This window comes from Falco biarmicus, chromosome 8, assembly GCF_023638135.1.
Source record: "Falco biarmicus isolate bFalBia1 chromosome 8, bFalBia1.pri, whole genome shotgun sequence".
Classification (NCBI taxonomy): Eukaryota; Metazoa; Chordata; class Aves; order Falconiformes; family Falconidae; genus Falco; species Falco biarmicus.
The window spans coordinates 1,241,233-1,268,996 of NC_079295.1; the positions used below are offsets into that span (position 1 = coordinate 1,241,233).

The window sequence follows — 27,764 nt, forward strand, 5'->3', positions numbered from 1 at the left end:
GCCTCCGCGGGGCCGGGCCGCGCTCGCCCTGCGCCGGGGGCTGAAGGCGGAGCCGCGCGCGGCCGCGCCGCTTCCGCCGCGCGAGCGGTGCTGGGGCGGCCGCCCCGCCTCTTCCTGCCGGCGCGGGAGCGCTGCCTCGCGGTGGCGGGGCGAGGCCGGTGGCGGGGCTAGGCCGCTGCCTCGGCAGGTCTGTACGCGGGCGGGGCGCACGCTCGACAGCCGTGGGGTTGGGGGTGGAAGTCGCGGCGGAGCGGCGGGTCCCGGGCTGCCGGGAGCGGGCGGGCGGCAGCGAGCGCAGGCGGCCCCTGGGGCGCTCGAGCGGGCGGGGCCGGGCCGGCGCTGGCGGCTTCCCCGGCTTCAGTGAGGGGCCTGGCCCAGCCCGGGCGCGAATGAGGGCGGCGGTGCTAGCGAGGGGGCTAGCGTGTACCGCTGTGCAATCCCACACAGCCGCGATTCTGTTTTCCTCAGCGTGAATGCTTTGCTTGAGAACGTTGCTAAGATAAAAAAAGTTTAATTCTGCGCATGGATGCAGGTGCCTGGCTGTTGCAGGCAGGCAGCTGTCAGAAGGTGGTTCCGGATCTCGCTTCTGTGGAGGTATGGGCGTGTGGGTTTTTTGCCTGTTAATTTCCGTCATTTATAAAACCATAATATTTGGAAAAGTTGTAACTGCTTAGTATAACCGTTCATCTTGGGAAGATGGTGGTTTTTGTCACCACTCCCTTTCTGTAAGCTGTTTTGCTCTTCCAAGTTATTTACGTGCTGCATAGTTGGATAAGGTGAGTGAAACCTTTATCTGCAGTCACTTGGGTGGCACTGTAAAACTGTGTGGTGCAAAAGCATGTAACCGCACAAATATTTTAGAAACAGATTTTGAAAAGATTTGGAAATTTGTGGAAAAAACCCCAACAAATTTCATATGTTTTCTTTGCAGGAAATTGCTGTGTACAAATCTACCTCAGCTTTTTGATAAGCAGTCATGGTGAGAACAGTAACCCTTTTTATATATTTTCATCCCTTCTGAAATGGAAAGAATTCACTGAAATGGAAAGTGAATAGCTGCTTTGCATCTCAAACGGTTACACGTTTTACTCTGCTGTGAAGACTTTGTAACGAAATGTTTAGGTTTTCATTTCAAACTTCTAACAAGATACCTTGAAAAGGAAAATAGGTCATTTACATCAGTCAAAAATACAATTACACTTTCAGTTCTGAGATCCTAAATTTTAATCCTGCCTTGACAAATATTTCGTAATCTAGTTTGGATTCTTTTACCACAGAAGCATTATTCAAGTTGCAAGCAGATAGCTCTGCTTGAGTGTATGTAACCTATGCTTGCAAGCTTCTGAAAGTTTAGCAGATCGGGAAACAGGGATAAGACCGTGTGTCTTAAACCGTGCATACACCTTTTATAGCATCCTCATGGACACCGCAGCCAACTATCTTCTCTTCTTCAGTTGTATACTTACGGAACAGTATGCCAGTATCAATGCGATGCTGATTTTGATTAGTTTTCTGATACAGTCATCCCCAGTATAGCCTCACAGTAATTGTTTTTGTGCAACGTAGCACTTTTCGTGGGAGCACTGTGACATATTTGGCCTACAGAGAGAGATTTGCTTAGGTGGCTGGGTAACTACAGTTTTAAATTTTATGGAGGTTATTTATACGTTCTTAAGAGAAGTGTGTGATTTTGTAGATTTGCTTGTTTGTGAAGGCAGATTATGTATGGTGCCATTCAGAACTGGCCTTGCCACTCAAAAGGCAGCAGGCAAGTAACACGCATCAGTTGTTCCTCTGGTTGTAAACCAGTGAGGTATGCGCACCACGCCGTCGTCTAAAACAGATACAGCCTTGGTTCTTCAACTTTGCAGTTAAGTGGCTGAGTAGGTCCAGTTTGAAAATGAATAATGTCTCTCTGGAGTGTAACAGTGTGAAACAGAGCTGCTGCATTACCATAGCAAACTTTGTATGTCCTGAAACTAAATGAAACCAAGAGCTTTCTGGTGATTTCACAGGATATGTGGAAGGGTTGTGACAGTAGCCTTGCCTATGGCCATGTATTGAAACAGTGGTTATATATGGTGGGAACTTCCTTATGTTCGTGGTGGGACTGGGAAATAAAACTGATTCTGTTAGCATATCATTGCTGATTTGTTTATTATTTTCTGCCTTCTGCTCAGGCTGTCACACTGCATACGGATGTAGGAGATATTAAAATTGAACTGTTCTGTGAGCGTACACCAAAGACTTGTGAAGTAAGTCAAGTAACAGGAGCAGTATTGCCTCACGTTGAAACAAAGGAGTAGAAATAGTGAAGACTACAGAGGGGGTGAAGTGGCTTTTGCAATTCCTCTTTTCACATAATGGAATGCTAATGTTAAGCTGGTACAGTGCCTGTTCTGCTTGGGGAGCTTGTGCGCTGTCACACTGCCTAGAGCTCTGCAGCCTGTTTCTCACCAGATAGGGTTAGGGGCCACTTCTCTCCAGGTTCCAGCATCTCCCAAAGTGTCCTTTGCCCCTAAGGAGAAATGTGGCACATGGCCTGGGATTCCTAGATGTCCCTGGGTTTGCTCACACGCACAGAGATTTGATTTTAATTTAAAAGAGTAAGAATCACTCCCAGTTTGTCAGAGGCCCCAGTTTTTCCTTTCTGCAGTAAACTTAAGCTTAAATTGAAATAATTTACTTTTTAACTAAGAAAGCTGAGTCATGAAGTTATTGATTAAAAATTTACATTTACAAAATAAAAATGTTGACTGGACGTGATACTTCTGAGCATGTCTCAGGCTTCTTGTTTGTTCCTCATGTCAGACAATTTTGTGCTGTAAGCTTTATTTAAAATCCTTTGTCTCTGTGATGGTGTCAAAGGAGCATATTAACTATAATTTATGACTATTTTGTGGCAATACTCTGTGGAGTTCACATGCTCACAGTGCAATGTAGAGGCAAAAGGGTTAGTCTTCGTCTTGCCGATGCTGTCGTTTTAGTAAAAGGGTACTGTTTCTGAATTGTTTGTTAATATGGTTTGCTTCATTTCCTTAGAATTTCCTGGCTCTTTGTGCTAGTAACTACTACAATGGATGCGTATTTCACCGGAATATAAAAGGCTTCATGGTTCAGACAGGGGATCCATTAGGTAAATTCTTCTCTCCAGGACTCTCTGTAGAAAAATGTCCGTAAAAATAGTATATAAATATAATAGAAATAGAAAGAAATTATAAGTTTGAATATTAAACCCAAACGTAAATAAAGTAAAAATAAAATAAAGAAATTGTTGATAGAGTTTTTTGTGATGAGATTAGTTTTCTGTGGTGAGCTTGCAGAAGAGCAGCTGTTACCCTAGTTCATGCAGCAGTAAAGCATTCTGCAAATTTTAGTTTTTCCAGCTGTTTCCACTAAGTAAAATGGTTCTGCTGACTTAGCAGCTGTTGAACAGGTAGCAGTTTCTACTGTGGTTTCTCTGGTTTCTGCCTGGAAAGGCTACACTCCCTCTGAAGCATTTGGGGAAAATGTCCCAGACAGTGGCAGCTGTTTGGGAGAGAATCTTATTCAGCTGTGTGTCTGTTTGTACTTGTATTGAATTTAATTTGAGGATATGTCATGTTTTGTTACACTACCTAATAGGTGTACCTTATAGAGAGTTATGTCTCTGCTCGGTATCAAGACATGAGAACCCAGTCCCTGCCTCAAACAAATTACAGGCTGTCTGGGGTCTTTGTTGTAAAATGTTGCCACACTACATAATCTCTGGATTTTTTCAGTCCAAAAATCAGTAAGCTGTTGTGGTACTTCTTTGTCAGGCACTGGGAAAGGAGGTAACAGCATCTGGGGCAAGAAGTTTGAAGATGAATTCAGTGAATACCTAAAGGTATTTCTGTGCTCTCAGTATGCAGTTATGTTTTCATATGAATTTTCTTTACAGGTTGGAGAAAACCAGCATTGTGCTGTACTGTATCGAATATCTCTTTTGTAATTGTGAGCAAAGTATAATGCTGCAGTAAAGGGACAGAAAGATTATTATTCAAATAGGAGCAGGCATTTCTGTACTTGGCAAGTTAGGTTTGAGGCTTTTCATCACTGAGAACTGAAGTAGAAAGAATTTTTAACAAAGTATTTTTCATGCACTGAAGAAGGCAAAGAAGTAATTTTTCACTGTAAGAGCAATTCTGTGGAGCTAGTTATGGACTGTGATGGAAGGTATTAGCAACCAAGATCTGTTCTTAATAATGGTATTGAGGCAGAGTACTAAGTCACAGAGCACTTTGTACAGTTTAAAGTCCTGCTTTCACAGATGTGTATTCAGGTTGAGGTTTTTCCCCCTCTTTCAGCACAGTGTCCGTGGGGTAGTTTCAATGGCAAACAATGGTCCGAATACCAATGGATCGCAGTTCTTCATCACTTATGGCAAGCAACCGCACCTAGACATGAAGTACACTGTGTTTGGAAAGTAAGTGATCCAGCTGCGTGCCTCCTTTTAGTGTTGGTGTATGAGGGATCTGAATATTTCAGGGCTCATGCAATGCAAATTTAGAAGCTTCTGGTTCTAAAACGCTTTAAAATATTGGATGCGTATATGTAAATGTATGCTCTTGCACTGTCACCAGAATTAGGTGCTCCAAAATGCTGCTCCTTTTTTCTTAGTGGGGAATTCAGTGGAAACGGGCAAAAGTCACACCTCAGGAATGGAGCTGTTTTCTGTCTTTTTTTATCCCCCCGCCCAGTTATTCCAGCTTGCCTTTTCATCCATGCCCAAACAGATGCAGCCCGATTTTAAGCAAACTCCAGAATAGCTGGATACACAGTTGTAGGATTTACCGAAAAGCAAGAATCTGATTTGGGACTGGATATGGAGATGGGTGCGGTGCTGACATGGTCATGCTTCTGTTTGGGTGGACCTTCCTGCTGGTCAGATAAAACTCATGGGACTGACAGTTTATAAAATCAGATGAAGTTGTTTAATACACGTATTTTAAAACACTCTTATGTTACTGCTGATAATAAATATATCATCCTTAAAGCAAATGTTTTAAATTTTGAGTCTTTCGGATGCTGCTTTTTCTATCTCAGAATCATGGTAATTTCTTTCACTTTGTTGTTAAGAATTCTCTAGTGTAGAAGTGAATCTGCTGAGAAAAAGTCGCCTTTAAGTTAAATATTCAAAGGAAACTATCGAAATGTGAAAATACTATTTTCTAGCAATTGTATTGTTTATAGGCATCTAAGTATAGATGTGCCTTTCATTTCTGAGTTAGTTTACAAATATGATAGAAAGGAGGCTCTTAGGACATGTTTATTAGAAAAGAGTAGAGGCTCTGACAGTTGCACTTTGCCAGTTTTTCTGTGGCAGTTTAAGATACTCCTGCTTCAGTTGCAGAATCAGCAGAATGGCATGTGCAGCCCCTTCTGGCCCACGACCCGGCATCCTAGATTCAAAGAGTTGATGAATGTGACTGAGTTGAACAGTGAACAGCAGATGTTTTCTGCCAAGTCCGTTACTGGGGAATAAACTGCCAAGTTTTACCAGAGCTAGTTATTTAAACAAAAAGTGAGAGGTTCATTAGAACAATCTCTCTTGCCACTTCTTCCACCTGAATAGGAAATCCGAAAGCCTAAACATGTTTGTGCCATTAGATTTACACAGTTACTACTTATTCTGTCCAGTCTTGCCTTTGAGTCAGAAGGTTAGAAATTACAATCTCACCTATCCTATGGCTGGTCAGCCCTGCCTGCCAGGAAGTGCAGCCAGGGTCTTTATACAGCTATGGCTGGTATAAAATACGGTATTGTCAGGTCAGGGGGAATTATTTGTACTTTCTATCAGAATCTGGAATGGATGCTTAATATTTCCTTTGAAAACATGTTATATACCGTATATATTGTTTTGGCTGTCTTATTTGTATCATTTGCTTGCAAAGTCTTCGTTCTATGATACTTAACGGTAAAGAGCTTTGAACTATCTCAGTTGTGAAATTTACGTCGTTATTAGGAGATTCCTAGCACTTCTGCTTTTCTTCCAGAGTTATTGATGGCTTGGAGACCCTGGATGAGCTGGAGAAGCTGCCTGTGAATGAGAAAACCTACCGACCTCTTAATGATGTTCACATTAAAGATATTACAATTCATGCCAACCCTTTTGCTCTGTAGCCACAGAGTGCCTCAGCACATTCTTTAGAGACTGGTCAGACCAACTGCTGGGGTGTGGGGTTTAAAGTGTCGTTAAGAAGGATTGCTTGAGCCGGATCATATCTTCGCTCACTGAATGCAGGATTTTCAGGTGTTGGCATTGTTTGGGAGCTGTCACAGAGGAGTCTTGTGCTTTACAAGCCAGTTTTTCCAGAGCATCTTCCAGGATTTGGGTTTTTTAACATTGTTTTTTATACTTGTAAAATAAGAAGAGAGTCAGAAATACATATGTTTTGGCAAATCTTTTTCTGCCTTATCTGTCTTAGTGATACTGTGTTGAAACAATGTCCTTTGCTACAATTTCATACTACCAGTTTTCTGGAACTTTCTCATGTAAATCCTAACCTTCCTTACTTTCCTGGGTTTTTTTAGAAAACCAAGTATGATATACAATTTTTTCCCCTAGGTGAGAGGAGCAGTGTCATAGATAGATGAAACCTTTCTCTCCTAGAGGATTAAAGACCATGTTTAGAGGAGTGCTTGCTCTTGTACTGCTGTGGTGGAATGGTAACCTCTTCAGCCTTCCCGAAAGGTATGTCAGAAACACTCGCTTCTGCCGCTGGTGCAGTGCTTTTGGTATGAAAGAGTAAGTGTTTGTGTCTTTAACATAGCTGTTGATCAAGACCAGGTAACCATGGTTTTACTGTAAGTTGTTTTTCATCACTTTATTGCACAAACAATAGGGGGTAAACACACCAAAAAGTAGTGACAAAAAGACTGTGGTCAGACTTCTAATCAAGAATATCCTGGTGTACCCAAAATAATAAAAGATACTGTGGCCACGATGATGTTGAACAAACGAGAGAGGTACGTTGTTTGGTCTTTGTTTGAGACCAGATATCGTTGGACTCAAATAAGAAAGCTTGCAAGGAGGTACAGAGATACCGATTATTGACCGGTCAAAAGGAAGAATAGAATGCATGCATACGTAATGCGTGCGTGTATATCTACATACACGTGTGTGATCCTATGCTCAAGTCTAAGCATAAAATAAACTGGCATAGGCAGGGAAAACAGAGTGATTTGTACACTTCAAAAAAGCCGTTCTCCACTTTGGGTGTACTGGGAAAAGAAGAATGTTCTCTTTGTTGCAAATTTAAGAAAAAAATGCATTTGGGTATCAGTTTATATTCGTAAGGCAGGAAAAAATCTATGCGTTTTCACAGAGGTTCACTTTGACTACAATACGTAGAGATGAGAGGATATGTTTCTAGTCCCAACTGTGCCTGAGAGAGACAAACAGGAGAGAGTACCCACAGTTCCTGCATCCACCTCATACCATTCTGGACTTCTTCCCCCAATCCTCTCTGGACTCTGTCAACATCACTTAGCGAAGTCCGTTCTCATATATATGCCTTGTAATCCTGGGGAGGTCCAGGTCCAGCTGACTTGCCGTCTGCTTTAGACAAATATTTCCCATCTTGAGACTTCGCTGCTTAAAATAAAGAGGGGAACTTATTTGCAAGAGAAGGGCGAAGGTACGCCGGGTACAGGTTACTGAGGCTTTAGTGAGCAGTTAGTTAGTACTCTCTCTGGGACAAAGTTTCTGTGTTCTGCGTGGAGTGTTGCTGAAAGCTCCCAGCCCTTGCTCCAAACTTAATACATTTTACCATAATACTTCAGTCAGTTAAGTAAAGGATTTAACTACTTGATCTCTGTGCTTTCTGTCTATTCCATATAACCAGTGGAATGAGCAAGTAGACGGAAACATGCAACTGCGTGTTTAACTGTTACATTGACACTTCTGTGCAGAAGGACATACTGGAAACTGTCCTACAATGCAAAGGAACCAATACTTTTAAATGTTGACATCTAGCACTGAACTGGGAACAGTTTCAGGTCTATTTGGGTTTTTCCTCTCTACAAAAAGAAGGTTATTACATACAATGTGTGAAATACAGGGACACCATGCAATTTGCTCTCTGGAGGACACATTAAATTTAGATGCTTTCTTTTTTTATCTAAGGCTGTGTAATGAAAGGAGAGTGATCTTATGGGACAGGATTACATCCCAACTTCTAAAAATTGTTATGCCTATTTTCCTGTTTGTGGCTCTGAACCTCTCCCAGGATCTCCTTGACAACCTGGAATACAACAGGAAAAATAATGGTGGGGTTGGTCCCACGCCCTTGTTGAAGAGAAAGCAAAACAGAGTAGGAAGTAACCCAGCTGCACAAGTATGTGATTTTTTTTGTGGGCAGTCACTGGGTACAGCATACATGCAAGGTAGTTCTGGTGATGTGTATAATCCTTCCAGTAGCAAAAGTGTTGCAGAGTACTGCTCTTGGTGGTGTTGGCTTGTGCTTGGTGAAATCCTCTGTTTGCTTCCATCAGTTTGGCCCTTTATCACAAACACTAGAGCCACAAGGTGAGCTGGCAAAATAAATCTACCCATGCAAAGAAAACTGTGTACGTTAACACAACAATCCTGCGTTATGACTGCGATGGAGGGTCTCGTCATGTATGTTCTAGATTCTCGGACCTCTGCAGGCATTAGAAAAAACATAGGTAAGGCTAGTGTTTGAAATACATTTTGGTGGGAGCAGTACTTGATCTCAACTGGAGAGCAATGGGCAAAAAGAAAATAATGGTGCGTTATCTATGGGCAGTGTCAAACTTGCAGTTGTAATGTAGGTACATTGATCAGAGGGCCAGGTGGCGAAACAGATTTTAAAAACAGCACAAAGAGAGAGGAGGGTCATTCATCAGGGATGGAAGTGTTTCAGTAGGTTTAATCCTTCCCAGAATAAAAAAAAAATCATTGGGTTGTAGGGGGAACTGATGTGTATAGGCTGTTGCAGTGTTTCAGAACTGCTGTACCCTTGGGTGCTCTTTTCCCACATGAATTGGAGTGCACGTGAGATGTTTGCTTACTGTGGGTTTTTGGGGAGCCGACCTTCAGGCATAATGTGTGGTGCTGGCGGCAGAGGTGACAGCCTGGAGGCAGCTGGCAGGCTCGAGCTGCATCTGAGTGAGCTGGTGGCTGGTGGCTGTGGCGTGGCACGGGCAGCTGCGACAGGGTGGTGAGCAGCAGGGCGGTAGTGTTGCGGGAGGGTCCGCAGCTTGGTTTTTCTTCATTCTGTGGGTGTAGAAGGCTGGTCTGTGTGTTACAGATTGCTAATAAGTTAAGATTGATTGAATTTATTTGATTTTATAAAATCATTTTTAATAGAAATATAGAGGGATAAGAAACATTTTAATGAAACTTATAGTTGCACAGTAAAAGCTATTATGAAATCCTTTGTACAGTCCCGTACCAAGGCCAGAAGAAGGGGCTAGAATCAGTGTTTAAAACTTAGGTAATAAATTTAGGGTTTGAAAGGTTTCTCTGTAGTTAACTAGTCTTCCGTATGTAGGAAGTGTATTGAAATGTCAGAATATAGGATTAATGGGAACTGGGGAGAGTCGACTGGCACAGCTTGTGGTTACCTGCCAAGAAATCGTGAACTTTAGTGGCAGGTAATTCCGGCAGGGGGAGATCGCGACCACCGACTCACATACCACCTACCCAAATCGTACCCCAGACCCATTTCCGGACCTTTCTAACCTTTACTGCGCAGAATCGGATATGGGAGGAGAGTATGTTAATGATTTTCGGGAAATACTATGATTATGCATGAATACTTAATTGAATATGCGTGAATAAGTTCTATATATGGTGTCTGATTTTGAAGCTTGGTGTGTGTTGAGAGGACTCGCTCACGCACCCGGCCGTCAATAAAGAAGTGTCTGCTTATCTACATCACATTGGGGTCGATAAGTTCTTCATTCCGAGGTTTTGGTAACATGTGCGCTTGGTTGAAGAGTCGCGTTTAGTCTGGTTTTATTTATGTTCTGTTTTAGATCTGAAAACATGACTGGGAGCTAGTAAAAGATACAAGACATGGGGGAAAAAACACAGGAGGGCAGGACATGAGATGACACGACAAATGGCATTCAACCATTTGGATTTTTTTAATGCCGGTGATTTACAAAGAAATTTAGTCACATGTGGCCCTTTAAAGCTCTATTGATTTACAGCCGACTACGTGCTTTGGAAGCCTCTCGCCGCTCCTGCGGGGAAGCACGGGGTGAGGTGCTCCATCCCCCAGGGCGAACAGCGGCGGCACGGCGGGCCGGCGTCTGGCCCCCGACACAGCCCAGCCCCGCGCAGCCCGCTGGGGCAGCCGCGCCGGGGGCGAGGGCCGTGCGGTGCCGCTGCCGAGGGCTGGGCCCCAGGGCGCGGGCAGGGCTGCGCTGCGCTGGCGGCCCCGCCCTCCCGGTGACGCCGCGGACGCGCCTCTGTGACGCGACAGCGCGCTCCAGAACGTTCCTGGCAACGCCATTTTGTGGCGGGTTGCGGGGTGAGGGGCGGCGGTCGGGGCCGGCGGCGGCGGCCTCCGGGCGCGGAGGTGGAGGTGGGGCGCCGCGCGCTTGTTGCGGCCCCGTGCCGCCGGGCCGAGCGGAGCGGGGCGAGGGGCGCCGCCCGGTGCGGGGGCACGAGCGCTCTCTGCCGCCGGTGGGGGGCGGCCGGCGGCTCGTCCCGTCCCGTCGCCGCCGGAGCAGGCGGGCGGCGCGGCCGGGGCGCTCCTGCCGCCGGGCGGCCGCCATGTTCTCTGCCTGCGCCTTGCTGCGCGCGGGGAGAAAATGGCTTCGCGGCTGCGGCGGGGGGCGGGGGGCGTGCGGGAACGGGAGCGCCCAGCAGCTGCGATCGGCGCGGGGCTGGGAGGCGCCCCCGGGGGCGCGCGCAGCACGTTACGTGCCTTGCGGAGCGAGATGCGGGGCGGGGCGGGGCGGGGCGCGCGGGAGCCCCGCGGCCTGGCGCTGGCCGCCGCACGGGGCGGGGCCGGGGGCCGTACGAGGCGGGAGCGCGGGGCGCCGGGCGCGGCGGCTGTGAGGCCCTCGGTACGGAGCGGGCTGCTGACCCGTGCGCCCTTGGCGGGAACCGAGCTGGAGAAGCTCGCGGTGTAAAAAATAGCGTGGTGGAACGAGCAGAGGAAAAGCGACAATCGGGTATTTGAGGAAAAACGCAGCCTTCGTTGTAGTGTCAATTTGTCAACTAATGGCTTTGAAAATGAACCGTTTGTCTGTGGGGTATAATTCAAAGAGCAAAACATCCTTGTCACAGATGCGGCATTCCAGGCGAACTGTCTATCCCGGCTGGGGTAACAGGGAGAGCCCGGACCACAGAAGGTGCAATAGTGCCGATACGGGTCGGAGATCGGTCAGTCGTGCACAGGAGAACAGGCACTGCAAACAGGATCTTCCCCAGCTTCCTGACAGGTAACTATAACTTTTTGATTTCTGATGCCAGCAAACACATGTTTTTAAGATTTCTGTTATTCTCATCAGGTCATCTGATAATGTATTCGGAGGTGTCTTACAGCTTAAAACAAAAAGCCGTCTTATAGGGGTACTAGGATTATTTTAATAAAGTTTATTTGGTCCTTTGTTTCTAGTACACGTTCAGAAACCAAATCTATAAATGAGAGAGACCATCGTGAACGACGCTATGTTGAAGAATACAGAAACGAGTACAATCAAGGATGCGATATGGGGCATCACAGTAGCAAATCATCAGGTCGTAGTGGGACGAGTAGTTACAAAATGAAATACAAGACACATCACACTACCTGTCATCATCATCGTTCACAGGTGGTGTGACCAATTTTAATTTAGGAAATTTTTTTAATTATTATTTTAAGAAGATAGTTTCTTATCTGGGTGGTAGTAATTGAGTGTGGGGGTTTGGGGTATTCTGTCAATAATATTGATAGTTTATTCCTTTAGCTAGTGCTAGTAGATAAATTCTTTATGCTAGGATTTCATTTCCTTCAGTGAAAACGTAGTTGGCGGGTATGCTTGTGGTACCACAGAACATAGCCTTGCGATACGTTCATTGGGTGTATTTGAGCAGATCAATCGATCGTAACCATCAATTGGAGTACTTGAAATACAGGCATCACTTTGATGCTTTCAAAATTTTTCTTACAAGAAGCATTTATTTCAGCCCTACTTGAAAAATTCAAGCACAAGTTTTTAAACCGGCTTTTGACTAAGTATCACTGAAATAGCAAGGAGGTAGTGTCAGGTTCTTACTATTCTTATTTTTTTTATTTATACAGTAAGATGTGTTAAGTATCACTGAAAAAATCTGTGGAATCAGTTATGTATGATACCTGCCCACTAACAGGGCATTTTTTCTGATCTTTGTTAAATATATGTTAACTCTTAAAAAAGCTGAAGATAGGGTTTATAGTTTTAAGACCTTTGGCTTAGACAGCCTAAAGTAAATGTATAAGCTGTTTATGATTTTTTAAAAAAAAGATTTGTATGAAATACTCCGACCAATGATGTAATCTCAATTACTTAACGTGGGTATTTTAATTTGGCCACAAGGCTATTTTATATATATACATACATACATACATATAAAAAAGATAATTATTAAATCCTTTTGCTTTAAAAAAAGAAAATACGGGCACTGAAATCCTAGAGTAAAATACAGTGAACCAATCTTCTAAAAGAAAAACAATTGTGTTGTAATTTTTTTGTTGCCTTGCCACTTTTGAGTATCTCATCTGAAAATCTGTTCCTTGCCATGTTTTTCTCCTGTAACATAAACTATGTGCCCTGTGAATTTCCGGGGACTGAATTTGAAATTGCTCCTGCCAACTGTTTGTGGCCTGGCGTGTATCTGAATGCCTGAATATCTCCCCGCTGAATGAATTTCGTATTCTGACCTGAATTCACTCGGGTTTATTGATTGGCTGGACGATCTTGGTGCCGTTCCAGAAGAGTCATCGAAGGAAAAGATCCAGGAGTGTAGAGGATGATGAGGAGGGTCACCTGATCTGTCAGAGTGGAGACGTACTAAGTGCAAGATGTATAGAATATTTTTCAAAATCTATTAACTTTTCAGATAGAATAAGTTCTTTTAGCATAAGATGTGAGGGGGCTTTGGAAGTCTTTTCTTTCTGTCTTGACTTGTTTTGTTTGGGGGTGGGGATTGTTACTCTTCTTCTGTAGAACTTAAACATACTCCTTTTTTCTTTTTCCCTCGCCCTGCCCCCCTGCCCCCCCCAAGTAGTAAATGAAGTTAATGAACCTACTAGAACGAGATGCCTGTAAATGTACCTTGATGAGAGTTGTCCAGCAACACCTCTCAAACTAGACATTGACAAGTTAAAGCAGCACAGTCTAGAATAGCTTCAGTGATAGTCCTTCATCTTTTTGTTTGTTTTGGTTTTGTTTGTTTGCTTTTTTTAAAAAAAAATACCTGAGTAACTTCACAGCTTCTGTGACTGAGAGTTCTTGTCTTTATAGATGAGATCGTTGCTACTTTGGGTGAAGGAGCTTTTGGAAAAGTAGTGGAATGCATTGATCACAAAATGTAAGTCTTTAATTAAAAACACGTGTAACTCTTCTTACCGCTGCTACCATAGTGTTGTTCATGAAGTGCTTTTGGATTGTATCAGGTTTTGCAGGTGCCCCCTGGCCTGGTAGAGGTCAAGGGCTGATGGGGAGGGGGTGGCCTAGACAGCGTGGGGTGAAGCTGCACCCCCAACACTGGGCGGTCCTGGGGTCTGTACCACCCCCAGTCTGTACAGTCAGTACAGTCTCTTGACCTCCCGTGGCTTGCCTTAAAAGTATCTCTGACGGTGCTGTGCCATTTGGGTTCTAGCAGCAACTATATTGCAAATAAAGGGATTTCGTGCTGGACGGCAGTTTCACTGCGTGCAGAACGGTGTGAAGCTAGGCTGTCTTTGTAGTCACTGCACAGGGTATCCGACACCTCAGTTTGTGCTGCTGGAGCGGCTGAAGGCGGCTTGTCATTTTTGACAGTCGTGTTGTGCTGTGAGGTGTGGAGGTGTGGAAGTTACTCCAGTATTAGCCCAGTACATGTAAATAGAAAGGGGAGGTAAATGGGGCTTTTAACCTGTGAGAGTAATACTAATATATATAAGGTATCATCAAGTATGTTTTCAAAAATGTAAAGATTAAATTTTAGTTCTGTTTGTGCATTGACGAACCTTGGTTATATCACATCAGTATGTACTTAAAACACCCCCCCGACCTTTTCCTGGTAAGGTTGCTGCCCTTTTAAACAATGTATATAGTGATTACTGAACATCATTAGTTAAAACTACTCATTGTTCTAATGACTGTTGAAACCTGTCTTTGCAGGGAAGGCAGACATGTAGCTGTGAAAATTGTAAAAAATGTTGATAGGTACTCCGAAGCCGCTCATGCAGAAATACAAGTACTGGCACATTTAAATGCATCTGATCCCAACAATACGTAGTAAGTGTATAAAGCTGACTGTACTTTGTTTTGGCTTTAGAAGTTCTGTGACATCGCCTTCTGTAACGTGTGTCGTACGTAGCTCAGCATTATGCAACTTCCTGTTGCAATTCATGCATTTTCCTGCTTTTGCAGTCGCTGTGTCCAGATGTTAGAATGGTTTGAGTACTATGGACATGTTTGCATTGTTTTTGAGCTACTGGGGCTCAGCACCTATGACTTTATTAAAGAGAATGGCTTTCTGCCGTTTCGGCTGGACCACATTAGACAGATGGCGTATCAGATCTGCAAATCTGTGAACTGTAAGTATGTTTCTTTCCTTGCTTTGTTAAATGCGCTTTGTGGAACTGGCTAACTCTTCTCTTGTTACCTCGCAGTTTTGCATTTGAACAAGCTGACACATACAGATCTCAAACCAGAAAACATTTTATTTGTGAAATCTGACTACGTAGAAGAGTATAACCCCAAACTGGTAAATTGCTGTCCTCTTCCCCACCTCCCCCTCAGCCACTATCTGGGTGTATTTGGTCACTTGCATCTATCTTACTGCGTTTCATTTCAGAAATGCGATGAACGCACACTAAAAAATCCAGACATCAAAGTTGTGGACTTCGGGAGCGCAACGTACGATGACGAGTATCACAGCACCTTGGTGTCTACAAGACATTACAGAGCTCCTGAAGTGATCCTAGGTCAGTAGCAGCCTCTTAGGCTGATCTTTTCACCCGAGATGCTTTTGTGTGCCATTGAAGCGTGCCACAGAAGTGTTGTGCGTCTTGCTTGAACTGTTCGCAGTCTAGTACAAACATGGATCTTTTTCACAGCACTGGGATGGTCACAGCCATGCGATGTCTGGAGCATAGGATGCATCCTCATAGAGTACTACCTGGGATTCACAGTATTTCCAGTAGGTAACAGTGAACCTCAAAATGACACAGCATGTGTAATGCTCCTCAGGTTGGTGAAAATCTGCTATGGAGAGGGGGGGGACTAAGGGGAATGGTCTGTGCAGGAAATTCAGCTGCATTTCTCTGTAATGCTGAGTTGAAGAGAACAGAAGACGCAGGCCCAAAGGAACTTTCTCAGCAGGTGCCTACAGGTTCATTTCAGTAAACATTTTGGCAGCAGCTTGACAGGAAGGATCACCCCGTTAGCATTTGTAACTTACAGTAATTTACACACTAGTAACAGATGCAGCTTTATCTGTCACCACCAGCAAACACTACTCAAAATACCTGAATTTGGTCATCTTGACCGTATTGCTGCAACTCAAAATTTATTAGCAAAGAAAGAAAAGGTAGGGCCAAGGGAAAAAAACCTCCAGTATGTTGTAACTTATTTCAGGAACTGATGACTACAGCCTCTCTTCTTTCCTTGATCTGAAATTGATTACTCTTTGCAGAGTACAGTCAAAAATGAAGCAAGGCCAGGGTGTGGTGGTTGCTCACTGTTAGAAGTTACTACAACTTTGTCTTGATTTCCCTGCAGACCCATGACAGCAAAGAACACCTGGCAATGATGGAGCAAATACTGGGGCCCTTGCCAAATCATATGATAAAGAAAACCAGGTAATTATGGTTTTCCATACTGGACTGCTATAAATACTCTCAGATTTGGTTTAGTAGCACATTTTTTAAGTTTAATAAGCTCAGATTCATCCTTTTGCTTTATTTAACAAGCTGTCCACTCTTGAGGAGCGTTCCCAAGCTGTGAAGGAACATGCTAATAAACTTCTATTGAAGGGACAGAACAGAATCTCTGAGTAACAAACTGTGGTCTGTTTAAGGAAACGCAAGTATTTCCGTCATGACCGGCTGGACTGGGATGAGCACAGCTCTGCTGGCAGATACGTCGCAAGGCGCTGTAAGCCACTGAAGGTAGGCTGACAGAAGGAAAATGCTTTTGGGGAAGAGGAGCTTTAGGTGCAGTTAAAGGTAAAATTAAAAAATAAATGCATTTTGTTGTTTTCTTCATGAAGGAATTAATGACCTGCCATGATTCTGACCACGAGAACCTCTTTGACCTCATTCAGAAGATGCTTGAGTATGATCCAGCCAAGCGCATCACTCTTGAAGAAGCCCTGAAACATCCTTTCTTCTCCCCCCTGAAACAGCGAAAAAGGGCGCTGTCTCCTGCAGCGGAACAGGCTGACACAGATGTCAGCACACCAAAGAAACACAAAAAGTGTTAAAATATTTATTGTGCACTTATTTTGTAAGAGCCTTATTTTGTATTGTAACTCTTTGGATACTGAAGTTAAATCCAGCTGCTGGCATAAAACTTATTTAAGAAAAAGGTAGTGATGCACCTGGTTACATTTGCTCAGCAAACACAGATCTCAGCATATGTGCACTTGTAAAGAAGAAAAAGAGCACCCTCTAGAAAACACGCCTACTTACCAGCAAGGAAGTGTTACCAATTGTGTTTTATTCAACTGTCACTGGAATAGCAAACACCCTTTTAAGTGTCGCTGATGCTTCCTTTTTGGGTGAGAGAACAGACACAGCCCTTAATGGGTAAAGATGGCCTTTATTTGGTTAAAAATAAGGTACAAAGTAAGGAAGATCACTGTAGTACTGAACAGATTGCACTGTGATCACAAGGGGGGGGGGTGTGTTTTGTTTTTGTTTTTTTTTTTTTTTAATTTTAGTAGGCATATTCTGGTTACCATCATTCAGTTAATGCTTATTTACTAGCTTACAACAGTATATTCTTTACTTTTACCAAATTATGAATTATCCTTGAATTATGAGCTGTCCTGAGAATTTCAGTTAAGAACTTAAAAGTTTCAGGGTAGATAAACAGTTTGGTTTGACGTGTCAACTACCAGCATGAAGGAGCCTGTAAAGTTCAGGGAGAGGGGGGCATTGTGCCTGCCTTGCCCCCAGCAGCACGCACCTAGCCCTGTCACAAGCAAGCTGCTCAGCCCGCGAGCTGCTGGGCGGCTGCCTGCGGAGCAGCACTGCTGGAACTCTCCAGGAGAGCGGTGGCGCAACTGCCCCTGGCTGTAAGGCAGGCTCGGACATGCCTCCCTTGTCCCCCACCATCATTGCCATTTGCTGCCACCAGAACAGCTTCTCTCCGGTAGGACACAGAGCTCCCTAGAGCAGGGCAGCTGCCTCGCTGGGCAGCTGGAATGGAGGAAGAGAGGACTGCTTTATGCTGGAAGCAGGGTAAGAGATGAAGTCCTTGGGGAGACGGACAACCACCGATGGATGGGGTTATTGGGAGCGAGTGGCACAGACAAGCATCACAGCAAGTTAGCACACAAGCCATGGCCTCTTCACTTCAGAGGCTTTTTACAGTTTTAATTTGCAAACAGAACTGCCATAAATCTCATTCACCATATCATGTCTACTGAAATAATAGATAGAAAACCCAAAGGGTAAAATTAATCTTCTTGTGGAAGGCCTTAAATTACATTATTACAGTAGAAAATACAGGAGGTAGAATATAACTGAAAGGACAAAATGCAGACTAAGAGTCAAATCTATAATGGCTCCTGTAAGCTACGTAAGACATAGTTTTAAAAACTAAACCCAGTATTTCAGTAACTATAGAAAACGGTTAATGTAAATTGCCATGAGAGCCCTTATATCATGCTTGATACAGGGAGGTAGGATGTAAGAATCAGAAGGACACGTGAGACATGACACTATCTACAGCTCCTGTTTGCTTTACTGAGGACAGTGCTTTGCAGGTCAGTCGCCCTCTTCAGCTTCAGACTCTGACTCTGGAACAGAGAGACGGTTGGAACTGGCAGCCAGCAGCCCAGCCCCCCGCAGCCCCCCCCCCAGCTCAGCTGCTGCCCTGCACAACGCCTACTGTCAATGCATGGGGCGGGGGATACCACCCCCCAGTCCAGAGGGGCAGTTCCCACCCTGCATGCCCAAAACAAAGCATCAGCACACAGAGGTTCCCAAAATGAGCTTGTAAACTGAGCTGCTGCTTACCTTCTTCAGCATTTTTGAGCCATTCAACAAACTTCTTCATTTGCTCCAGAAAGACACTCTTTCCTTTTGCAAGATGTGCATCTTTATACCACTTCAGGATGGGTTCTTCACTCAGAACTTCAGCTGTAATATGTCCCAAGAGCAGAATTAACACAGCGCACCACTGAATGCCAGCTGGTGAGAGCCCCTGACTGGCAGCCTCTGCTTCCTCCCCTGGAAGCAGCACCGCAAGCTCCTTCCCTGGGTACGGCTGGACACACCTGCACCCATACAATCGGCACCCATTTCAGAGTGGCTGCTGGGGGTTTCCCGAGCACTGCCCCCTAACAGGCTCGAGTATTTTGTAGCCATTTGCAGCAACACGCTCGTAAGGAAAGCTTCAGGCAACAGTTAAGGACAGATGCAAATTCTCTGAAGCCCAAAGTACACCACAGGAAGCATTTTAGGTTAGTTTTACAAGTACAACATGATCTTCAGTTTAACATGTTTCCTGATGTTCCCACCGGCATACAGCATGTTTTGCCCCAACACCTTATAACAGCCATTTAAGAGAGCCTAGAGCACCCCACAATACCTTGGTGGCCACCATCTCTGGCTATTTACAGTCAATGTTCAGAGAGCGCACTAAGAAGAACACACTGTCATGCGTCTTTCCCTATGTGATTGGCCAAAGAGCCTCTAAAACCCGAGTTCAGCTTTGATCTACCCCAACTCTTAAAGCCTAGAGACAGGCAGCACCCTTGTCTAAAGGAGTGCTTCCCCACGTGCCAAGGACAGCTGCATCCACCTTTGTGTTCCACTGCTCCACCTCTGCAAACCAGAGGTAGAAAATTCTTCAGCCCATGAAGTGCAATGGTGTAGCACTGACCTTCCCTAAAGGTCTTAGCAGGACTGAAGCCTTCTGCAAATACAGGCTTTAAAAAACCCCGACCAAACAAGAGCAACCCCACAGAACCCCACACAGAAGTTACCTTTATAGAAGAGCACCACTATTTTCTGGAAGGCCTTCATGAAGTGAATGTTGTCATAACAATACTCCTGAATCTTCAACAGAAGAGTCAGCTCTGACTGACCTTGGGTAGTAAAGGCAGCGAGTAGAGGGCTGTATTGCTGTAACAGGAAGGACAGGTTGGCGCACACAGAGCACCACATTTATCACCTGCCTAAACTGGCTTCATGTAGCAATGCCTGCCCCCCCTCAGAGCGCCCCTGCAGAAGTCACACCGCTTTCGCCTCAGTAACATGGACTATAAATACCACCGTTACAAGGAGTAGTAGTCCCTGTCTAATGCTGTCTCTGTGTGAGGGGGGCTGTATGTTCAAACTCATTCAGAAAGGGAGCTGGCGACAAGAGGAAAGCCCGAGCCCTACCCAACAGGTGCTGAAGTCCTCACTCAAGTTACAATACCTTCAAGTGCTTAATGGCTTGCTCTGCTACCAGCTCCTCCTTTTTGTTCCATTCCACTGTGCTCATCACACTCGACCAGATTATGGCTACCACAGTTTGTTCCGAGATGTTGTTTTTCTTCATCTCCTCCTTCACGTACAAGATTATCTGGCAGTTAGAACCAAAGAGTCAGCACACAGACCACATACAACACAAAGCCAAATTAAAACTTTGTTCTAAGAGTAACCCAGAAGCCTTCAGAACCACAAACAACCCCTGTGATCATACAGTAGGATTCACGACATTAAGACTATGAAGCCAATAGCGAAACACCTTGATCATAACTTTACTTCTTAGGGAGAGCTCAGTGTTTAAGTTCAGTATTTAATTAGGCATGTATCTTCAGATTAGTATTAAATGCTATTGTATTTCAGATGATTTGAGACAAATTCCTACAGAAAAAAAGAAAAAAAAAAAGCACCTCCATCTTGTTACAAGTACTTACATCCTTGAACGGATCGCCCCGTGACATCTGCTCCTGAAGTTCTTTCTGCAGCTCTTTCCGAGCCCCTATGGTTTGTTGGTTTCGAACATACTCGGAAAGTTCTTTTAGTCCTGCTTCAGTGAAGTACTTGGAGAAGTGTTCAACACTTTGTTTGTTGGCTGGGAAGAGTTCCTGAAAACAAAGTTTACACCAACTCTTTCACAAAAGAAACACATGTTGAGTACTTTCCTGGTAAATGCCATTTACTAAACTGGCTTAAGTAGTAAATCAGCGCTTTTGGTGGTACTCACCATCAGCCTGTTATCCATGTTTACTTTACGAAGACTGACAGCCACTGCATTAATATCTTTCTCATTTATCCATGATTTGAACAGCTTGACTGCGAAAGCTGCAGAAACACCTGTGTAACAGGAACAGTACTATTATTACTGAAATTCAAAGCAACGGGAATCATAAGGCCTCAGAGCACCGGGCACCTAGTTTGTCACACCCCTGCTCAAAGCAGCAGCAGCTGTGCTCAGAGGCAGCCCCGACACAAGCTGCGGTACCTCCACCTGAGGATACTGCAGACTCCGGCACATTGGACTTTTCCCACCACTCAGCATCACGAAGGCTTCCTGGCAATAAATTCAACTCTCCTTGCTGTAATTTAGGCAGGAGCCTGAAGACATGACACGCCTTCTGCATCCTGCAAGGCACCTCTCCAAAATACGGTACCTGCTGGGCAAGGCCAGTGATGGCAGCCCCCAGTGTCACGCAGAGAAGCCCTACGCGCAGGCTTTCTGGAAATGGCTAGTTCTCTGAAGTCTTAGCAAGACCTTCCAGGCCGCAAGGCAAAACGTTTACTTCTGCTAATCCTGTAGTAACTATCACGAGATGAAGCTACTGAGCTGCAAGAATGTACTGTCACCACATCTTCCACCCGCTTGTCACAGTTCTGTCCCCCACCATCCTTCCCTAAAGGAGGAGCTGGGCAACACTTACCTTCTTTAACCAAGTTCTCGTTGTAAAGACTGTTGAGAATCGATGCATTGAGTGTCCCATTGGCTAGCAGAATACCTGTCAGCATGGCCAGCTTGTTCCGCTCAGACTCTGAGAACCCTTTCAGGAACAGCAGCAACTGCAAGAGGAAGTAAGAGGAACCACCCTCCTCTCACTAAACTGGCTACTGCCTCCATGTTAAGACACTTTTCTTTCAGGCAAGCTATTCAACTAGCAGAAGCACTAGTTCACAGTAGTCTTCTCCACTAATCATACAAGCTAGCTGCTGTTCCATTAACAACCTTAAAAGCGTTGTATTTTGATAACCCACTGTATTATATAATTCTTCTGTACAGAGTGATTAACTAGCAGAACTTCAAGGTTTGTTTTGTCTGCTGCTAAGAACCTACTCCATACCTTTTTGACTTCATCTTCAAAGCCTTTCTCCAGGTACTTGTAACGCCTGATTAGCTTGTTAAAAACCTAAAAAGATACAGACTATATTATTTTTTGCTCTGAACTATCATTTCATTAGAAATTTTTTTTAAAAAATCAAGTTCAGTAAAGTTGGTGTGAACTCTTTAGAGCACCTTTAGCTTGCAACAGTGCTACTCTACCTCTTCTAGTAAGCTGCTTAAAGCCATACATTACTTTTATCTAAACTTCCAACTACACAAACATTTCATTTTTGACCACCGAAGAGTTTAAGTTAAATAGTACTTATTTCAGAACTAACCTGAGCAAACGCTTGCATGGTTTCTAGGTCTTCCTGTGCTGCAAATACACAGACGTTTGTGCGTGTCATGTCATCAGCCAGGGTACCACCTGGGGCTAAAGAAGGGTTTCAGCATTAGTGGCATTACTCCCCAGTGAGAGTACTGAGTGCTCCTCACATTAACAATCCCAGTACCTGTAACATGCAATGCATCGTCCTTTCGCGGTGAACTGAATGACTGGATCACTGAAGACAACCCTACATTTCCATCTGCTCCACTGCTGTAGTGGAACTTTTGAATCAGCAGCTTAGACATGAACATTTAAATATCCTGCCTCCCCTACTTACTGCTAGAGTGGATTGGCAACACATCTTGTATAAGGTATGGATTAAGTTAACATGACTGTATGAGCTCCTCTTCCCTTTTAAAGGAAGCCACTGAAGCTGCTCAATCCTAGCAAGTGTCCTTTTAGTGCCTGCTGCAATAGTGCTGCTTTGTTAGTAGGTGTATTTTAAACAGTAAGTCACAACAAGAGATGAAACATGTAGACATGCATGTTCAAAATTCAGTGCCCCAGAGATGAGCTTGAAACTTTAGTCCTGAAAGACACTTCAGCTTTTTAGCTGCTAATTAGAAAATGCTATTTCACCATTCTTCTTTAGTTTAATGCAAGCATTTGACTGGTAGCCAGGCTACTTCACTAACTTGGGTAAATTCAAGTCACCAACTCCAGCGTCAGAATATCTCATCACCAATTTCTATGCCATTCTACACGTAAGGGAGATCCTTTTGTTATATATTAGCCAGAAATGCAACTTAAAGATAGAGATAAGCATTAATGGCAATAATATTAAAAGGTGGTAAGGCAACAGGATGCCAGTTTTTATTTTGGCCTTGTCTGAAGATCAAAGCTAGTTACTTAGCTACTTGTTACCTTGTTACAGTCAGGGAATGGAGTAAAGGATCTCTGTATCTCCATTAGTGCAGCATTGCATTTTTCCCTTTTTCTCAGCCTCACTCCTAGAAGGAACACTTCCTAACACAGTCTGCACTGCTTTAAGACTCTTGAATGTAAACCCACAGATTGTAATGACTTGTACATTGACAGTTTCAAGTACTAATGCTCCACGTGTCAGACAAGTTTACTTACTTGTACTACCAGCTCAGCAAAAGAGACTCTTGCCAAAAGGAACATCACAGCTAACTTCAGTCTGCATAACACTGTTCCAATACACAGCTTTGGGATAAGCAGGCACGTAAGTTAAACCATGTTGAAAGCCTTCTTTTCCAGCATTTGTTTGAGCAAGTCCCCTGCCATTTCTATGGTATCAGTGCAAGAACCTCCTCAACAGGCAACAGATGCACCCTCCCAAGCCAGCCACCCCCACTACAGAACTGCCATTCACAGCCTGACTGTGGCCCACAGTCAGGTATTTCCTCTCCTCCCCCCAGGCATTTAGGTAATTTGAATTCTATTTCTGCTAGGTTACAGAAAACCTTCTACAACTGCTAAATTTCTCATTTAAAGTCCTCACCCCCAACTACTGCCTAACAAATGTTACAATCTGAGACAGACCTCTCCCAGTCCAGGCGAACACCACAGAGGGTCCTCTTCACAGCCTCATTTTAAATGGGTCCCTGCCATCTGAACCACTTCTCACTAAACAGCATTTAGTCAAGCAGGAAATGTAAAGTATAAATCTAAAATCTAGAAGTACCACTTTTTTTTTTTTTTTTTTTTTACTTTTCTACCTTGTTTAGTTTCATCTGCTTCTTACTTGGTTGGTGAGCATCTGTTCCACTCTTTGCTCTTTACACACAGCGGGCATGTGAGTTTACAAGACTTTCCACCACACATTTCACTTCCTCGGTTTTCTGCCGACTCAACCGCCCTCTCATTTCTCTCTCCCCCATATCTGCTAGAGCCCACAATTTCACTATTGTCAACAACAAAGGATTTGTAATAGCATTTCTAAGACTAAGCGCATCCAATTCTTCTGTAAACAATACTGCTTTCCAAAATAACAGGGCAGGGTGCACAAAGCACAGGATCATGTCAGATTCTTTCAGGGCAACTCTGCTGGTCTTCCAACCACAGATCTCACACCTCAAACAAGCACTCGGCCATTTCACATCAGCAGAAGTGAACCTGACTACAGAGTCAAGCTCCACTCCTGGTTTAAAAAAAAAAAAAAACAAAACCACAAAACTAAAATCCAATATATTTTCCTTTAAGCCCAATATGTACAGTCTACACTTCGAAGAATGCAAACTGACTCAAGCAAAACTACACCAGAGTATTCCTTACAGGAATCTGAATGCTCAGTCAGTCACCAAGATGGTCAGGTAGTTTTACCACAGATAAGTTAAACCCTGTTCTACATGCTCAATGGGCTCTTTAGCGGAGTATTTGCACTGAAAGAAAACAGTGAGCTTTTGTAGAGTCAAGTGAATAAAAGCTGACAGCAACCCCATCAACAGGACTTACCCAGCATTCCACCAGCCACCAGGATGTCAAAAAGCGTTTCTGCATAGCGGCGATAGTCAAGTTTTGCACCAGAAGCATCAAGAAACTTTGCTACTGCCTCCAAGTCAGTGCCAGTTTCAGTTAAACCTTGAATAATACAGTCCTGGAACTGAGTAGGGTCAAACCTCTCTTTTTCATCTGTAAAGACAGTGTTGAATTAAGTTGCCATAAACAGCTGTTTAGTTTTTAAAGTTTGTAATTTCAATCTCACTTCTAAAAAACCCAAGAACACCCCATCCAAAACCAAAAAAAAAAAAAAAACCCACCCCAAAAACTACCCCAACCTAAACCAAACTTGCCCTGACGAGCCTGACAACTGGTATTAACGAGCACAAACAGTGGCTTAACAGTGTAGCTGAAACAGCTATATGGGCCATTGAAATTCATTAAGAAGTTTTCCTGCTTTCACTCCCCTATTCACTCAAGGCTTGAAGAAAGGCTATCAAAAGCTAAACCATTTGTTAGTTACCTCCAATCGAATTTTTAACTGTACTTTCACCGAGAACAGTTGTTTGTGATGATCATTGGTTGGCTCTAATAAAGCTTATCTGACTTCTCAGTTCGATTTTTATACCCCCGTTCACATGTCAGATCACTCCTTCCCTCCAAAAACAGAGGCCGAGCTACATTGCTAGAAGGCAATTCTTAATACCTGCCCCTACAGTTTTGTACATTTGACTCCATTAATCATGTACCTTTTCCAGCCCTTTGGGCCTCTCCCTGTTTTGGATGAAATATTCTGACCAAAAGGCTGCACACCATCATCATGTTACAGCTAACCAACACTACTTGCTTTCTGGCTATGAAGACCACCCCCTCCTCAAAATACAGAGTAAAATGAGCTTGAAAGAATTGATTTTCCTCAAGTGCCTGGAAGAAAAGTAGAAATCTGAGCCAACTTCTTATTTTTAGATAAATATGAAGTGATGGACTATTAACTACAGATCTGTTTAGCATCCTTTGTTGTTGTTAAAGCAGAACACGTTTCTTCACATTTGAGATGTATCAGTTGTTCATAGCCTTGTTTTCACTATAGGTAAGGCATAGTTAATACGCAACAAATCCACCCATGTAACTAACAGAAAGCCTTAAATAGAAGAGGTCCTCAGCTTCACTCATCTCAGTCTGTCCTTGGACTATGTAAGCCACGAGAAGAAAGACTTCCAAAGAAACAGCACTCGGCTGCTGACCTTACTTTGAGTGCTGTCTACAATTGCCTAGCCAGCTTGGTTAGCATCTGCTAGCAACCTTTCCGTAAGGAACTACACTCAATGCAAGTACCAACAAGCTGGTAAAGGGGGGAAGTCTGGAAATACTCGATCAGTTATCTTCCAGGACAGATCCACAAAGCTCACTGTTACCACAGAGCTGCTTGGAAGCCAAACTATGGTTAAATGTTTAAACAAACAAAAACAGAGAAGAGAGACACTAACATTTAATTGGCTGGACAGACTAAATCCAACTCTCTCAACAGTTTCTCAGGGTGGTTGTGCTTTAACATTATAATAGGTTCTGCAGGTAAACACGTACATGTACTGCTGTACAACTTCATTAGTCATTTGGTATGTACGCCATCCTTAATGCTGTCAGTTTTGAGCTGGAAAACTGCTAGCATATTAGTAAAACAGTGTTAAACAGAACTGTAAAGAGCTGTCCCTACTTCCTCTTTAGCTTTAAGAAAAGCACCACCACGATACTAAACCAAATTACTCATCACACCTCTTCAGTCATTAACTCTTCTTACAGGAATAACTGTGTGCATACAGAGCTAGGCACTTGCACATCCCACACTAAGGGGTTTTTTTTGTTTGTACGGATGGAGGAGTGGGTGGGTATGTGGGGTTTTGGTTTCTTGTTTTGTGAGGGTTTTTTAAATTCAAATCAGGTATTCTTAGAGCGTTAAGGGCACAATATAACTTTTACCCAGTGGCTAAGGCTGAAATTCTTACCAGGTTAGATACTCCTTAGATCCAAGTACTAACCTGCGACAAGCCTGTGCTGGAGCTGCCCGTACATCGGGGCTACTAAAAGCTTCTGCCTCCAGGCTGCGCACACTCGGTACAGTGCTAGCGTGACCATCTATTAGGCCAAGGTTACCACCGTAAATTCAGCTACAATTCTTACTGCTAAATACTTTTTATTAGTGCAGAGAACGTTCTGGCACCCAGAGTTAGCCTCAAGCCCTTGCAATTAGCACGGTCTCCGGTAAAAGATTCAGGGGAGCATACAGGCCTCGGCTTGCCTAGCGACAGAAACCGAGGGCGCTCGGGGCCGCAGGCGCGCGCCGCCCATCGCTTACCTCTTTTTCTGGTTTTAAAACGCTGGCCCGATAGCGTCGGCTTCTGCGGCTTTTGATTATTCATAAAAGACACCCTGCGAGGAAGCAGGAACACGCCTCAGGGCGCTGGCGACGGAGCCCGCCCGCCGCGCGGCCTCCCCCTTCCCCGGCCTCCATCTTCCCCGCGGCACAGCTCGGCTGGCGGGGGGCGCCCGCCCCGTCCCGGTCCCCCGTAACGCCACGGGCCTCCCCGGGCGGCGGCGGCACCTCCCAGCCCGGGCACAGCGCGGAGCCGCCGCGCCCCGCGACCGCGCAGGGGAAGGTGGGGAGCGCGCCCCGCCGCCCCGACCGCGCCGCAGCCCTTAGGCCCGGCCCGGCGGCAGCCGGCCCCATCCGGCCGCGCCAGCCCCCGCCTCCCGCCGGCGGCGCGCCGCAGCCGCCCCCCGCCCGGGGCCCGTCTCCTCACCGACTTTAAGGCAGAGAGAAAACGCCCGAGCGGCCCGGAGCGGAGACGGGCGCGAGCAGCGGCGGGGAGCGGCGGCAGCGGCGACGACGAGAGCTCTGCGGGCGGAACCAACGCGAGAGGAAGACGGGAGGGCGCGCTCCGCCCCGCCCGGGACGCACCAACCCGCCCGTGAGGACAGAGGGGAAAGGGGCCGGGGAAGGAGGCCGGCCCTCCCCGGTGCCGCTTGCTCCCCGCGGCCGGCCCCGCGCTGCGGGCCCACGGCGAGGCGCTCCCCCTCCCCGCCGGCGGGGCTGCCCGGCCGATCCGCCTCCCCGCCGGCGGGCGCGTTCGTCATCTACCCTCACGGGCCAGTAGCCGCCTGGCGCCCCCCCCCGCGCCGGCGGTGCCCGTGGGTGCACCCGGCGGGGGAGCGCGGCGCCCTCTGGCGGCGGCGGGGCGACCCCAGCTCCGCTCCGCTGCTCCGGCGGGGCGTGGGGTGCTGTGGC

General features: G+C 45.1%; 3 protein-coding genes across 8 annotated transcripts; 2 read left to right on the forward strand and 1 right to left on the reverse strand.

The window, feature by feature from the left end:
• The first annotated feature begins 112 nt into the window (after positions 1-112).
• Positions 113-6,428, forward strand: PPIL3 (peptidylprolyl isomerase like 3). Of its 3 annotated transcripts, XM_056349738.1 has the most exons (8): positions 124-187; positions 533-594; positions 932-979; positions 2,181-2,255; positions 3,043-3,136; positions 3,801-3,868; positions 4,329-4,447; positions 6,018-6,428. In XM_056349738.1, the coding sequence occupies exons 3-8, from the start codon at positions 977-979 to the stop codon at positions 6,142-6,144; spliced, it is 486 nt and encodes a 161-aa protein (XP_056205713.1). In that variant the 5' UTR covers positions 124-187; positions 533-594; positions 932-976; the 3' UTR covers positions 6,145-6,428. The 3 variants fall into 3 exon arrangements, with proteins under 3 accessions (XP_056205715.1, XP_056205713.1, XP_056205714.1); XM_056349740.1 differs by lacking the exon at positions 533-594 and having other exon boundaries at positions 113-187; XM_056349739.1 differs by lacking the exon at positions 124-187 and having other exon boundaries at positions 420-594.
• Positions 6,429-6,572: 144 nt separating this feature from the next.
• CLK1 (CDC like kinase 1) lies at positions 6,573-16,765 on the forward strand. 3 transcript variants are annotated; one of them, XM_056349716.1, is made up of 13 exons: positions 6,573-6,715; positions 11,291-11,445; positions 11,622-11,817; positions 12,958-13,048; positions 13,489-13,555; positions 14,350-14,466; positions 14,602-14,768; positions 14,844-14,938; positions 15,029-15,158; positions 15,291-15,373; positions 15,955-16,034; positions 16,253-16,343; positions 16,445-16,765. In XM_056349716.1, the coding sequence occupies exons 2-13, from the start codon at positions 11,291-11,293 to the stop codon at positions 16,655-16,657; spliced, it is 1,485 nt and encodes a 494-aa protein (XP_056205691.1). In that variant the 5' UTR covers positions 6,573-6,715; the 3' UTR covers positions 16,658-16,765. The 3 variants fall into 3 exon arrangements, with proteins under 3 accessions (XP_056205691.1, XP_056205690.1, XP_056205692.1); XM_056349715.1 differs by lacking the exon at positions 6,573-6,715 and adding an exon at positions 10,471-10,580; XM_056349717.1 differs by lacking the exon at positions 6,573-6,715 and adding an exon at positions 10,505-10,526.
• A 311-nt stretch (positions 16,766-17,076) lies between these two features.
• On the reverse strand, positions 17,077-27,420 carry BZW1 (basic leucine zipper and W2 domains 1). Of its 2 annotated transcripts, XM_056349730.1 has the most exons (12): positions 27,280-27,420; positions 26,835-26,908; positions 24,497-24,673; positions 22,029-22,123; positions 21,710-21,775; positions 21,296-21,431; positions 20,602-20,711; positions 20,312-20,482; positions 19,828-19,974; positions 19,391-19,529; positions 18,420-18,542; positions 17,077-18,199 (listed from the first exon to the last, which is right to left on the reverse strand). In XM_056349730.1, exons 2-12 carry the CDS (start codon positions 26,896-26,898, stop codon positions 18,168-18,170), a joined length of 1,260 nt encoding a protein of 419 aa, XP_056205705.1. In that variant the 5' UTR covers positions 26,899-26,908; positions 27,280-27,420; the 3' UTR covers positions 17,077-18,167. The 2 variants fall into 2 exon arrangements, with proteins under 2 accessions (XP_056205705.1, XP_056205706.1); XM_056349731.1 differs by lacking the exons at positions 26,835-26,908; positions 27,280-27,420 and having other exon boundaries at positions 22,118-22,123; positions 24,497-24,574.
• Between the last annotated feature and the right edge of the window lie 344 nt (positions 27,421-27,764).